Raw genomic sequence first — 12,777 nt, 5'->3', positions numbered from 1 at the left:
TCCCGCTGTCCGAGTCCCACTGCTGTCTCTCTGTCCGAGTCTCTCTGTCTGTCTCTCTGTCCGAGTCCCGCGTCTGTCTCTCTGTCCAAGTCCCGCGTCTGTCTCTGTCCGAGTCCCGCGTCTGTCTCTCTCTCCCCACTGTCTCTCTGTCCGAGTCCCGCGTCTGTCTCTCTGTCCGAGTCCCTCTGTCTCTCTGTCCGAGTCCCACGTCTGTCTCTCTGTCCGAGTCCACGTCTGTCTCTCTGTCCCCACTGTCTCTCTGTCTCCCTCTGTCTCTCTGTCCGAGTCCCGCGTCTGTCTCTGTCCGAGTCCCGCGTCTGTCTCGCTGTCCGAGTCCCGCGTCTGTCTCGCTGTCCGAGTCCCGCGTCTGTCTCTCTGTCCGAGTCCCGCGTCTGTCTCTCTGTCCGAGTCCCGCGTCTGTCTCTCTGTCCGAGTCCCGCGTCTGTCTCTCTGTCCGAGTCCCGCGTCTGTCTCTCTGTCCGAGTCCCTCTGTCTCGCTGTCCGAGTCCCGTCTGTCTCGCTGTCCGAGTCCCGCGTCTGTCTCTCTGTCCGAGTCCCGTCTGTCTCTCTGTCCGAGTCCCGCGTCTGTCTCGCTGTCCGAGTCCCGCGTCTGTCTCGCTGTCCGAGTCCCGCGTCTGTCTCCCCGAGTCCCGCGTCTGTCTCTCTGTCCGAGTCCCAAGCGTCTGTCCGAGTCCGCGTCTGTCCGAGTCCCGCGTCTGTCTCGCTGTCCGAGTCCCGCGTCTGTCTCGCTGTCCGAGTCCCGCGTCTGTCTCGCTGTCCGAGTCCCGCGTCTGTCTCGCTGTCCGAGTCCCGCGTCTGTCTCGCTGTCCGAGTCCCGCGTCTGTCTCGCTGTCCGAGTCCCGCGTCTGTCTCTCTGTCCGAGTCCCGCGTCTGTCTCTCTGTCCGAGTCCCGCGTCTGTCTCGCTGTCCGAGTCCCGCGTCTGTCCGAGTCCCGCGTCTGTCTCTCTGTCCGAGTCCCGTCCGAGTCCCGTCTGTCTCTCTGTCCGAGTCTCGCGTCTGTCTGTCTCTCTGTCCGAGTCCCGCGTCTGTCCGTCCCGTCTGTCTCGCTGTCCGAGTCCCGCGTATGTCCGAGTCCGCGTCTGTCTCTCTGTCCGAGTCTCGCGTCTGTCTGTCTCTCTGTCCGAGTCCCGCGTCTGTCTCTCTGTCCGAGTCCCGCGTCTGTCTCTCTGTCCGAGTCCCGCGTCTGTCTCTCTGTCCGAGTCCCGCGTCTGTCTCTCTGTCCGAGTCCCGCGTCTGTCTCTCTGTCCGAGTCCCGCGTCTGTCTCTCTGTCCGAGTCCCGCGTCTGTCTCGCTGTCCGAGTCCCGCGTCTGTCCGAGTCCCGCGTCTGTCTCGCTGTCCGAGTCCCGCGTATGTCCGAGTCCCGCGTCTGTCTCTCTGTCCGAGTCTCGCGTCTGTCTGTCTCTCTGTCCGAGTCCCGCGTCTGTCCGAGTCCCGCGTCTGTCTCGCTGTCCGAGTCCCGCGTATGTCCGAGTCCCGCGTCTGTCTCTCTGTCCGAGTCTCGCGTCTGTCTGTCTCTCTGTCCGAGTCCCGCGTCTGTCTCTCTGTCCGAGTCCCGCGTCTGTCTCTCTGTCCGAGTCCCGCGTCTGTCTCTCTGTCCGAGTCCCGCGTCTGTCTCTCTGTCCGAGTCCCGCGTCTGTCTCTCTGTCCGAGTCCCGCGTCTGTCTCGCTGTCCGAGTCCCGTCTGTCTGTCCGAGTCCGCGTCTGTCTCTGTCCGAGTCCCGCGTCTGTCTCTGTCCGAGTCCCGCGTCTGTCTCTGTCCGAGTCCCGCGTCTGTCTCTCTGTCCGAGTCCCGCGTCTGTCTCGCTGTCCGAGTCCCGCGTCTGTCTCTCTGTCCGAGTCCCGCGTCTGTCTCGCTGTCCGAGTCCCGCGTCTGTCTCGCTGTCCGAGTCCCGCGTCTGTCTCTCTGTCCGAGTCCCGCGTCTGTCTCTCTGTCCGAGTCCCGCGTCTGTCTCTCTGTCCGAGTCCCGTCTGTCTCTGTCCGAGTCCCGCGTCTGTCTCTCTGTCCGAGTCCCGCGTCTGTCTCTCTGTCCGAGTCCCGCGTCTGTCTCTCTGTCCGAGTCCCGCGTCTGTCTCTCTGTCCGAGTCCCGCGTCTGTCTCTCTGTCCGAGTCCCGCGTCTGTCTCTCTGTCCGAGTCCCGCGTCTGTCCGAGTCCCGCGTCTGTCCGAGTCCCGCGTCTGTCCGAGTCCCGCGTCTGTCTCGCTGTCCGAGTCCCGCGTCTGTCTCGCTGTCCGAGTCCCGCGTCTGTCTCGCTGTCCGAGTCCCGCGTCTGTCTCGCTGTCCGAGTCCCGCGTCTGTCTCGCTGTCCGAGTCCCGCGTCTGTCTCGCTCCGAGTCCCGCGTCTGTCTCGCTGTCCGAGTCCCGCGTCTGTCCGAGTCCCGCGTCTGTCTCGCTGTCCGAGTCCCGCGTATGTCCGAGTCCCGTGTCTGTCTCTCTGTCCGAGTCCCGCGTATGTCCGAGTCCCGCGTCTGTCTCTCTGTCCGAGTCCCGCGTCTGTCTCTCTGTCCGAGTCCCGCGTCTGTCTCGCTGTCCGAGTCCCGCGTCTGTCTCTCTGTCCGAGTCCCGCGTCTGTCTCGCTATCCGAGGCCCGCGTCTGTCTCGCTGTCCGAGTCCCGCGTCTGTCCGAGTCCCGCGTCTGTCTCTCTGTCCGAGTCCCGCGTCTGTCTCTCTGTCCGAGTCCCGCGTCTGTCTGTCTCTCTGTCCGAGTCCCGCGTCTGTCTGTCTCTCTGTCCGAGTCCCGCGTCTGTCTGTCTCTCTGTCCGAGTCCCGCGTCTGTCTGTCTCTCTGTCCGAGTCCCGCGTCTGTCTCTCTGTCCGAGTCCCGCGTCTGTCTCTCTGTCCGAGTCCCGCGTCTGTCTGTCTCTCTGTCCGAGTCCCGCGTCTGTCTGTCTCTCTGTCCGAGTCCCGTCTGTCTGTCTCTCTGTCCGAGTCCCGTCTGTCTGTCTCTCTGTCCGAGTCCCGTCTGTCTGTCTCTCTGTCCGAGTCCCGCGTCTGTCTGTCTCTCTGTCCGAGTCCCGCGTCTGTCTGTCTCTCTGTCCGAGTCTCGCGTCTGTCTGTCTCTCTGTCCGAGTCTCGCGTCTGTCTGTCCCTCTGTCCGAGTCCCGCGTCTGTCTCTCTGTCCGAGTCCCGCGTCTGTCTCTCTGTCCGAGTCCCGCGTCTGTCTCTCTGTCCGAGTCCCGCGTCTGTCTCTCTGTCCGAGTCCCGCGTCTGTCTCTCTGTCCGAGTCCCGCGTCTGTCTCGCTGTCCGAGTCCCGCGTCTGTCTCGCTGTCCGAGTCCCGCGTCTGTCTCGCTGTCCGAGTCCCGCGTCTGTCTCTCTGTCCGAGTCCCGCGTCTGTCTCGCTGTCCGAGTCCCGCGTCTGTCTCTCTGTCCGAGTCCCGCGTCTGTCTCGCTGTCCGAGTCCCGCGTCTGTCTCGCTGTCCGAGTCCCGCGTCTGTCTCTCTGTCCGAGTCCCGCGTCTGTCTGTCTCTCTGTCCGAGTCCCGCGTCTGTCTGTCTCTCTGTCCGAGTCCCGTCTGTCTGTCTCTCTGTCCGAGTCCCGCGTCTGTCCGAGTCCCGTCTGTCCGAGTCCCGTCTGTCTCTGTCCGAGTCCCGCGTCTGTCTCGCTCCGAGTCCCGCGTCTGTCTCGCTGTCCGAGTCCCGCGTCTGTCTCGTCCGAGTCCCGCGTCTGTCTCGCTGTCCGAGTCCCGTCTGTCTCGCTGTCCGAGTCCCGCGTCTGTCTCTCTGTCCGAGTCCCGCGTCTGTCTCTCTATCCGAGTCCCGCGTCTGTCTCGCTGTCCGAGTCCCGCGTCTGTCTCGCTGTCCGAGTCCCGCGTCTGTCTCGCTGTCCGAGTCCCGCGTCTGTCTCGCTATCCGAGTCCCGCGTCTGTCTCGCTGTCCGAGTCCCGCGTCTGTCCGAGTCCCGCGTCTGTCTCGCTGTCCGAGTCCCGCGTATGTCCGAGTCCCGCGTCTGTCTCTCTGTCCGAGTCCCGCGTATGTCCGAGTCCCGCGTCTGTCTGTCTCTCTGTCCGAGTCCCGCGTCTGTCTGTCTCTCTGTCCCAGTCCCGCGTCTGTCTGTCTCTCTGTCCCAGTCCCGCGTCTGTCTGTCTCTCTGTCCCAGTCCCGCGTCTGTCTGTCTCTCTGTCCGAGTCCCGCGTCTGTCTCTCTGTCCGAGTCCCGCGTCTGTCTCTCTGTCCGAGTCCCGCGTCTGTCTCGCTGTCCGAGTCCCGCGTCTGTCTCTCTGTCCGAGTCCCGCGTCTGTCTCGCTATCCGAGGCCCGCGTCTGTCTCGCTGTCCGAGTCCCGCGTCTGTCCGAGTCCCGCGTCTGTCTCTCTGTCCGAGTCCCGCGTCTGTCTGTCTCTCTGTCCGAGTCCCGCGTCTGTCTGTCTCTCTGTCCGAGTCCCGCGTCTGTCTGTCTCTCTGTCCAAGTCCCGCGTCTGTCTGTCTCTCTGTCCGAGTCCCGCGTCTGTCTGTCTCTCTGTCCGAGTCCCGCGTCTGTCTGTCTCTCTGTCCGAGTCCCGCGTCTGTCTGTCTCTCTGTCCGAGTCCCGCGTCTGTCTGTCTCTCTGTCCGAGTCCCGCGTCTGTCTGTCTCTCTGTCCGAGTCCCGCGTCTGTCTGTCTCTCTGTCCGAGTCCCGCGTCTGTCTGTCTCTCTGTCCGAGTCCCGCGTCTGTCTGTCTCTCTGTCCGAGTCCCGCGTCTGTCTGTCTCTCTGTCCGAGTCCCGCGTCTGTCTGTCTCTCTTTCCGAGTCCCGCGTCTGTCTGTCTCTCTGTCCGAGTCCCGCGTCTGTCTCTCTGTCCGAGTCCCGCGTCTGTCCGAGTCCCGCGTCTGTCTCGCTGTCCGAGTCCCGCGTCTGTCTCTCTGTCCGAGTCCCGCGTCTGTCTCTCTGTCCGAGTCCCGCGTCTGTCTCGCTGTCCGAGTCCCGCGTCTGTCTCTCTGTCCGAGTCCCGCGTCTGTCTCTCTGTCCGAGTCCCGCGTCTGTCTCGCTGTCCGAGTCCCGCGTCTGTCTCGCTGTCCGAGTCCCGCGTCTGTCTCGCTGTCCGAGTCCCGCGTCTGTCTCGCTGTCCGAGTCCCGCGTCTGTCTCTGATGTATGTTCTCAAATTAAGCAAGTGATTTTCTTTGGCAGCCCATAGTGAATAGGATGCTCCTGATGGATAACACACACACTCCTATTTACTCTGATTAGTACCAAACACCACCCACTGCTCTACTTCTTTTCCCCCACATTGTTCAATTTATTCTCCTCTCCTCTCTGTTTCTCCTCCTCTCCTCCTCTCCGTTTCTCCTTCTCCCTCTCTCCATTTCTCCCCTCCATCCACTCATTTACACTCTCAATTTTGTCTGACATTGAGCGTTGGGTTGCTAACATTTTTTGGGCCTATGGTTTGTGAAGACCCAGTGAGGGGTGGAGAGGATAATGAGCATCAGCCTGTCTGAAGAGAGAGCGCTACCTGCTCCCTGCTAGCTCCAGCTCACTACAGACCTTTCCCTCCACTCACCCCCCTCACCTCCCTGCTTGACATTTAAGTTGTAGGAGGTGCAGTGTGTCTATAATAGCCTGGTTGTATAACTGGCAGGCCAGCTAGAGAGAGGTGGGAATGGGGAGGAAGGGAGAGAAGGGGAGGGAAGAGAGAGGGGGAGAGACAGGGAAATTGGGGAGGGGGGGAGAGAAAGGGAGGGGGGAAGAGATGAGGAACTTGTCATCCGTTGTCAATCCTTGTCTATCTGTCCTCTTAACACCATGTTGAGGATGTAACATTGGCACATAAACACACCTTGAGTCAGTGTGTGTATACTGAACCAGACAGACACATAGTAGTGTACTGTAGCAGTAGTGTGGGGAGGGATCCTGCAGTCACACTTCAATTTATGCATTTAAACATAACATCCAACCCCATTTAACCAAGCATGCCTAGACAGGTCAGAAAGCCTCAGAACCCCCCCACGAGGCAGCATTACTTAACATGACCCCCTCGCCTTCTCTCAAACCCCCCCAAGACCCAGCTAGGAGCTGGGGGAGAAAGCAGGAAACACGGCCTATGTTTGACCCTGTTTCCACCGCAGCGTGTTGTCATTATTGTGTTTAATCAAAGCAGATTATGCTCTCATTAAAACGCTTTTTACTTTGACTGTGGATACAAGGCACAGAGGAGCAAGGCAAAGTCATTTGCGTCAGATTTCCCACGGGGGCCCACAGAGGCTAAGCAGCCAGTGTCTTAATCATTTGACTTTCTCCAGTATGTCTTCTCCACACCTGGCCTCTCTCTTCTCTCTCTCTCTCCCACTCTGCCGTCGGAGGGGAAAAACAACGCCATATTGATTTGTCTTTCTCTCCTCCCACGCTTTATGAAACAAAACATAATGAATAGGTCATTCTCCTGAATAGGCAGATTTTGGTTTTTGTCTCCAAAGGGCTAATGTTGTTAGATACCCAGCACTTTGTCAGCAGCAGGGTTAGCACCACAGGGAATGCAATTTGGCTCGCACTAATTGCAAAAGATTTTGAAAATGTGTGGGAACCTCACTCTATAACGGTATTGAAGTCTTAACCAAAGACTGGTAAATGAAGTTTGGACTCGATACTGAATTAGAAAATCATTTATTTTAAGGTTGTTGTTGGCATCAGCTGAAGTCAAGAGGGAAAACAAGTTTACTATTATACTATTCAATTATGGATCTGCTCCAGCTAATCATGGATGTGTTTTGTTGTAGAACTATGAGATGTTCCTCAGCTGTCCCCTAAAAAACATTCATGGCCTATTAGTTTTCCAGCTCAGTCACTTTCCGATTTTTCTTTTCCTAACTTTTTGAAACGCAAATTTTCATGACCTTTATATTCCAGAACTTTTCCAGTCCTTTCATATGGTGTCCCTGTAAACAGGCCTCCACAACTCAGAGACCAATGGGATCAATCTGGGGGTCCTGAGTCGTCTTGGAGGTCTAACCCACTGAGTGTCTGTAATTGTGCATGAAAGATGAGCGCGGCGGCGGTGACCAAAACAGCGCGAAGGCCAACTGACAGTGAGAGAGCTGCCACATCAGCTGTGTTCGTGTGAGCTCAAGGCTCTCAGATCGATAGCGAGCTCAGGGGCCTCCAATGATCTGTCTATTTAAGGACAGGAGAGTGTCTCCTGCTTCAGAGCACCCTCCTCGCTTTCTCTAATAGAATCCCAAACCTAATCCCGATACAGTACATTAACCCAGTCTCATTTCTCCCTCCTCTTCTGTCTCCTCCCTCTTCTCTCTGGCAGGTGGAGGTGGAAGTAGAGAGTATGGACAAGGCTGGTAACTTCATTGGCTGGCTTCACATCGAGGGGGTCAACCTGTCGGTGGCGCTGGTGGAGAACGCCCTATCAAAGGTCCACTTCACGGCCGAGCGTAGCTCCTACTACAAGACCCTGGTATCCGGAGAGGAGGCCTCTCGTCTCAGGAAAGACAAGGTAAGTGCTCAGTTTTCCCTGTGTTTTTCTTTGTTAGCTTTTTGGGGTTATATATGGAGTGTGTGATTCTCTTTATTATAGTTTATAGTTTATTCTTCGTTAGTCAGCACCTCCACACAAAATCATTTTTCTGGGTGTGCTCCAGCTCATGTTTTTCTAGCGTTTTGGGGTTAGCAATCTTTGTAGGCCCTGAGGGGGCTTTTGTTTGTTAGTGTTTTGGGGTTAACAATCTTTTTTAGCCCTGAGGGGGCTTTTGTTTGTTTGTGTTTTGGGGTTAACAATCTTTGTTAGCCCTGAGGGTGCTTTTGTTTGTTAGTGTTTTGGGGTTAACAATGTTTGTTAGCCCTGAGGGGGCTTTTGTTTGTTTGTGTTTTGGGGTTAACAATCTTTGTTAGCCCTGAGGGGGCTTTTGTTTGTTTGTGTTTTGGGGTTAACAATCTTTGTTAGCCCTGAGGGGGCTTTTGTTTGTTTGTGTTTTGGGGTTAACAATCTTTGTTAGCCCTGAGGGGGCTTTTGTTTGTTTGTGTTTTGGAGTTAACAATCTTTGTTAGCCCTGAGGGGGCTTTTGTTTGTTTGTGTTTTGGGGTTAACAATCTTTGTTAGCCCTGAGGGGGCTTTTGTTTGTTTGTGTTTTGGGGTTAACAATCTTTGTTAGCCCTGAGGGGGCTTTTGTTTGTTTGCACTTAACCATTAGCATCAGGCTTAGTTTACATGGGCTTTAGGGCTCATCCTAACTATAGGTCTTCACGGATCCACCTGTACCCGAATACTGGAGACCCGATCCCGGGTCCAGATCCAGAATTCCTAATGAATTCCCATGTCTGGGTATGATCTAATATGATTGTCACGGGTCTGGTTATGATCTGATATGATTGTCACGGGTCTGGGTATGATCTGAAATGGTTGTCACTGGTCTGGGTATGATCGGATATGATTATCACTGGTCTGGGTATGATCTGATATCATTGTCACGGGTCTGGGTATGATCTGATTGTCACTGGTCTGGGTATGATCTGATATGATTGTCACTGGTCTGGGTATGATCCGATATGATTGTCACGGGTCTGGGTATGATCTGATATGATTGTCACAGGTCTGGGTATGATCTGATATGATTGTCACTGGTCTGGGTATGATCCGATATGATTGTCACAGGTCTGGGTATGATCTGATATGATTGTCACGGGTCTGGGTATGATCTGATATGATTGTCACGGGTCTGGTTATAATCTGATATGATTGTCCGGGTCTGGGTATGATCTGATATGATTGTCACGGGTCTGGGTATGATCTGATATGATTCTCACGGGTCTGGGTATGATCTGATATAATTGTCACGGGTCTGGGTATGAGCTGATATGATTGTCACGGGTCTGGGTATGATCTGATATAATTGTCACGTGTCTGGGTATGAGCTGATATGATTGTCACTGGTCTGGGTATGATCTGATATGATTGTCACTGGTCTGGGTATGATCTGATAGTCACGGGTCTGGGGTATGTGTAGTAGTGAGATAATGTTTTTATTTATGCTGATGCTCTTGCTTTTCACGAGAGTGGAGCGTGTAGCTTGTTGCTGCTGTTAAGCCAGCAACAGGGTAGGCTGCTACTTAATATTCTGCAGGGAGTTGTTGTTGTTTGTAATAGTAGGATTAGAAAGCTCATTCACTGCAGCTTCAGTTAGCCTAGCTAGCTAACGTTAGCTAGCTTAACTACGTTCTCCCGTTTTGATGTAGTCAAGACAGGTACTATGTAATCATATTTGATGATAAATAACCTAGCTATGGCAGCTATTATTCTACTATGGCTTTGTTGCTGTCTCTTGTCTCTCCATCCTCCCTGCTCCCTGTGTCACTCGCTCACAGTACAGTCCCTCTACAGCCTGATACAGCAGTACATCTCTCTCTCCTCTTGTGTTTTATCAGCTCCGGTTATTAACTTCTTATGGCTGGGGGGCAGTATTGAGTAGCTTGGCTGAATAAGTTGTCCAAACTAAACGGCCTGCTCCTCAGTCTCAGTTGCTAATATATGCATATTATTATTAGTATTGGATAAAAAAAACATATTGTCTGTAAGTATAACAGAACTGATATTGCAGGCGAAACCCTGAGGAAAATTAAACCAGGAAGTGGCTTCTATTTTGAAAACTCCATGTTCCATAGCCTGATATCAACCTGATTCCTTTTCATATTTCTTCCTCAAGGTGTCAACAGTCTTTAGACATAGTTTCAGGCTTTTATTTTGAAAAAATGAGCGAGAAAGATAACATTGCGTCATTGTATGCCAGCAGCGTTTTGTATACGTAACAGAGTTTGGGCAGCCATTGCCTTTCCCTCTTCGACTGAAAAAGACAGTTTCGGTTGATATATTATCGATTATATATTTTAAAAACAACCTGAGGATTGATTATAAAAAACGTTTGACATGTTTCTGTGGACATTACGGATACTATTTGGAATTTGTCTGTGTTGTCGTGACCGTTCTTTCCTGTGGATTTCTGAACATAACGCGCCAACCAAACGGAGGTATTTTGGATATAGAAATAATCTTTATGGAACAAAAGGAACATTTATTGTGTAACTAGGAGTCTCGTGAGTGAAAACATCTGAAGATCATCAAAGGTAAACGATTAATTTGATTGCTTTTCTGATTTTCGTGACCAAGCTACTTGATGCTAGGTGTACATAATGTTTGTTGAGCGATCGAATAATTTACACAAACGCTTGGATTGCTCTCGCTCTAAAGCATATTTTCAAAATCTGACATGACAGTTGGATTAACAAAAGGCTAAGCTGTATTTTGCTATATTGCACATGTGATTTCATGAATATAAATATTTTTAGTAATATTATTTGAATGCGGCGCTATGCAATTCAGCGGTTGTTGATGACAATTATCCCATTAACGGGATGGCAGCCGTAAGAAGTTTAAGTATCTTTAAAAAAAATAATAATAATAATACTTTTCTGCTGCTTCCCTCACTTGGATTGGATCGGGTCTGGATCAGACCAGGTCTATACTGAATGGATCTGGTTGTCCTCGGGCTGTTCGAGTCTAGCAGTCCTTGGGTCCGTTTGGTCTCTATATTTAAAACATCTATTTATGCATATCTGGTCCATGTGGGAAAAATTTAGGCAACAACAAAACTTTGAAGAGGTAAGAGATGGTGAAATAATTTGGAATAGGGTTAGTATTTGTTGAAAAGTTGGGCGTGTTAGCTAGAAGACATGGACTCCAAGACTAGTTGGTATCACAAACTACACAAACAGATTCGGGCACCAAGACCAGTACTAGTTGACATCACTCAGTTCCTGTCTTAATTTTAAACAGCTAGTTAGCATGAATGCTATGGTTAGCAACACAGTTAAAAAGGCTTTTCATAATATCTGCTTAGAGACTGTGTCCTTGTGTTAGAAATCTGTCACCCCTTCATCATACTATATCAATTTCCTCCAAATACATCAATCTCATCTGTTGCATGGAGAAAGCCAGCCAATGATGAGAGTGGTAAAGACTGATGCTACGTCTTTGGGGAGGAGAATTGCCACATATTCCCCAGTTATCATTGACGCCTCCTTTCCCTTCCTATCGCAGGCCTTTGATGGATGGAGGCCCTCTCTCTTAGTGATCCCAATCTCTCCCTCCATTTTCATTATGCCAGATGAATTCAGTCCTGGGCCAGCTGTCTCGCCCGTCCTCTATCCCCGCTACCACTCTCTACCTCTCCCTGCTATGCCCAACGCTTTGGGAAGCTGCCGCATCTACTTTTCTCCTATCATTCGAATGATCTACTGCTGGAGCCAAGCAGGGACTGTGTTCCCTGTCCTTCCTCTGAATCCATCACGGCTCTAGCAGCACTATATGAGAAACATCCATCTGAGTGGTGGGGATAGGGAGTGAACCTGGGGCCGGAGTACAAAGTAAATCTAATCTCCCACGATGTGCCATGGATGCACGTCGTCTGCTGAGGCGACTGTGAGGAGAGAGCTCTTTTTGGCCTCCCTACCAGTCTGTCCCTCTCCATCGTCTGTCCAGGAGTACAGGCCAGATTGGCTTCGTGTTTCAGACCTGACCTGATTGAGAGCAGAGCTTAAGAGGGCAACAGTGAGATTCTCTCTTTCTCTACTTGGCCTAACCGTCAGTTGTGGCCCTCAAGGGCTGTTGAGGGCTGTGATTGTGTTTGAAGTGGGTTTCCCTGAGTGGCATTGAGCCGAAAGACAACAGCCCCCCACTGTGTGGGGCAGAGGTTTGTGTGCAGTGTACATCCTGGGGGTCAGACGAGAGGCAGATGGGTTGTGGATATAATTAACCCTTCGGGACCTGGCGAAGAAAAAGCTGAGCGCGCTGCTTTTTTTCTTTCTTCTGAAGTGCAGCCGGGCCGTCCTTCGCTAGGTGTACCATCCTCCTCTCTCGTCTTCCTCTTCTTCCCCCTCTCTTTCTTTTTATTGCCCCCCCCCCTGGCTGTGGATATGGGAGAAATTGTTGTTGCTGTGTCAGGCATATCCCCCGACAAGAAAGGGGGCTTGGCGAAATGAAATGGACTCTGAGGGGTCCAGAGAAACCCTCATTAAAGTTTCCACCGCTGGGGGAGCAGGGACCGGGGCATTGGGGGGGGTTGCGGTTGCTGCGGTTGCTGCTTTTGCAATTGTTCCTAAAACTAAACTGCTTAGCTCGAGTGACTCCCGTCGATATGAGGTTTTCTTTGCGCGACGACGCCAATGGGAGGAGGTCGTTACGGTTGAAATGAAAGCTCTCTCAAAGTTGTCTGCTTCTGTTTTTATCTTTATGGCCATCAGCATGTTTGGGCTCGGAGATCAGCATCTCTTAAATTGATGTCTGCCTCCGTTATGCAAGACTCAGCTCAATCGTGTCCCATTTAGATAGGAAGGTCAAGGCCTGGTCACACCACATGCCTAATTCTGTTCTGCCACATCTATCTGGATGAGCGGTTGCATCATTTTGAGACGTAATGCACTACAGATAGACTTGGCGGGTGCAGTGGGGGTCAGAGCTGTCTCTCTAGCTTCTTGCCTTGACAAATTAACAAACCCCTAACATTACTTAACCACGTTTTTACTTAAGCAATAAGGCACAAGGGGGTTTGTGGTATAGGGCCAATAAACCAGGGCTAAAGGCTGTTCTGAAGCACGACACAACGAGGAGTGCCTGCATACAGCCCTTAGCCGTGGTATATTGGCCATATACCACAAACCCCCGAGGTGCCTTATTGCTATTATAAACTGTTTACTCGTGGAATTATAGCAGTAAAATAAGTGTTTAAACGTGGTATACGGTCTGATATATCACGACTGTCAGCCAATCAGCATTCAGGGCTCAAACCA

At 52.7% G+C, this 12,777-nt stretch overlaps 1 protein-coding gene across 1 annotated transcript in view; it reads left to right on the top strand.

Moving 5' to 3' along the window:
* LOC127926723 (staphylococcal nuclease domain-containing protein 1-like) overlaps window positions 1–12,777 on the top strand; it is a gene marked incomplete at its 5' end in the record, with an annotated part of 298,204 nt that overhangs the window by 156,338 nt on the left and 129,089 nt on the right. Inside the window, one exon of the mRNA XM_052512234.1 lies at window positions 7,247–7,435. Within this exon, the coding sequence (XP_052368194.1) occupies window positions 7,247–7,435 (189 nt within the window). The remainder of the gene's footprint in view (window positions 1–7,246; window positions 7,436–12,777) is intronic.

This window comes from Oncorhynchus keta, unplaced genomic scaffold (assembly GCF_023373465.1).
Source record: "Oncorhynchus keta strain PuntledgeMale-10-30-2019 unplaced genomic scaffold, Oket_V2 Un_contig_8107_pilon_pilon, whole genome shotgun sequence".
Classification (NCBI taxonomy): Eukaryota; Metazoa; Chordata; class Actinopteri; order Salmoniformes; family Salmonidae; genus Oncorhynchus; species Oncorhynchus keta.
Note: the sequence above shows the minus strand (reverse complement) of the source record. Positions and strands in the feature narration are given on the sequence as shown.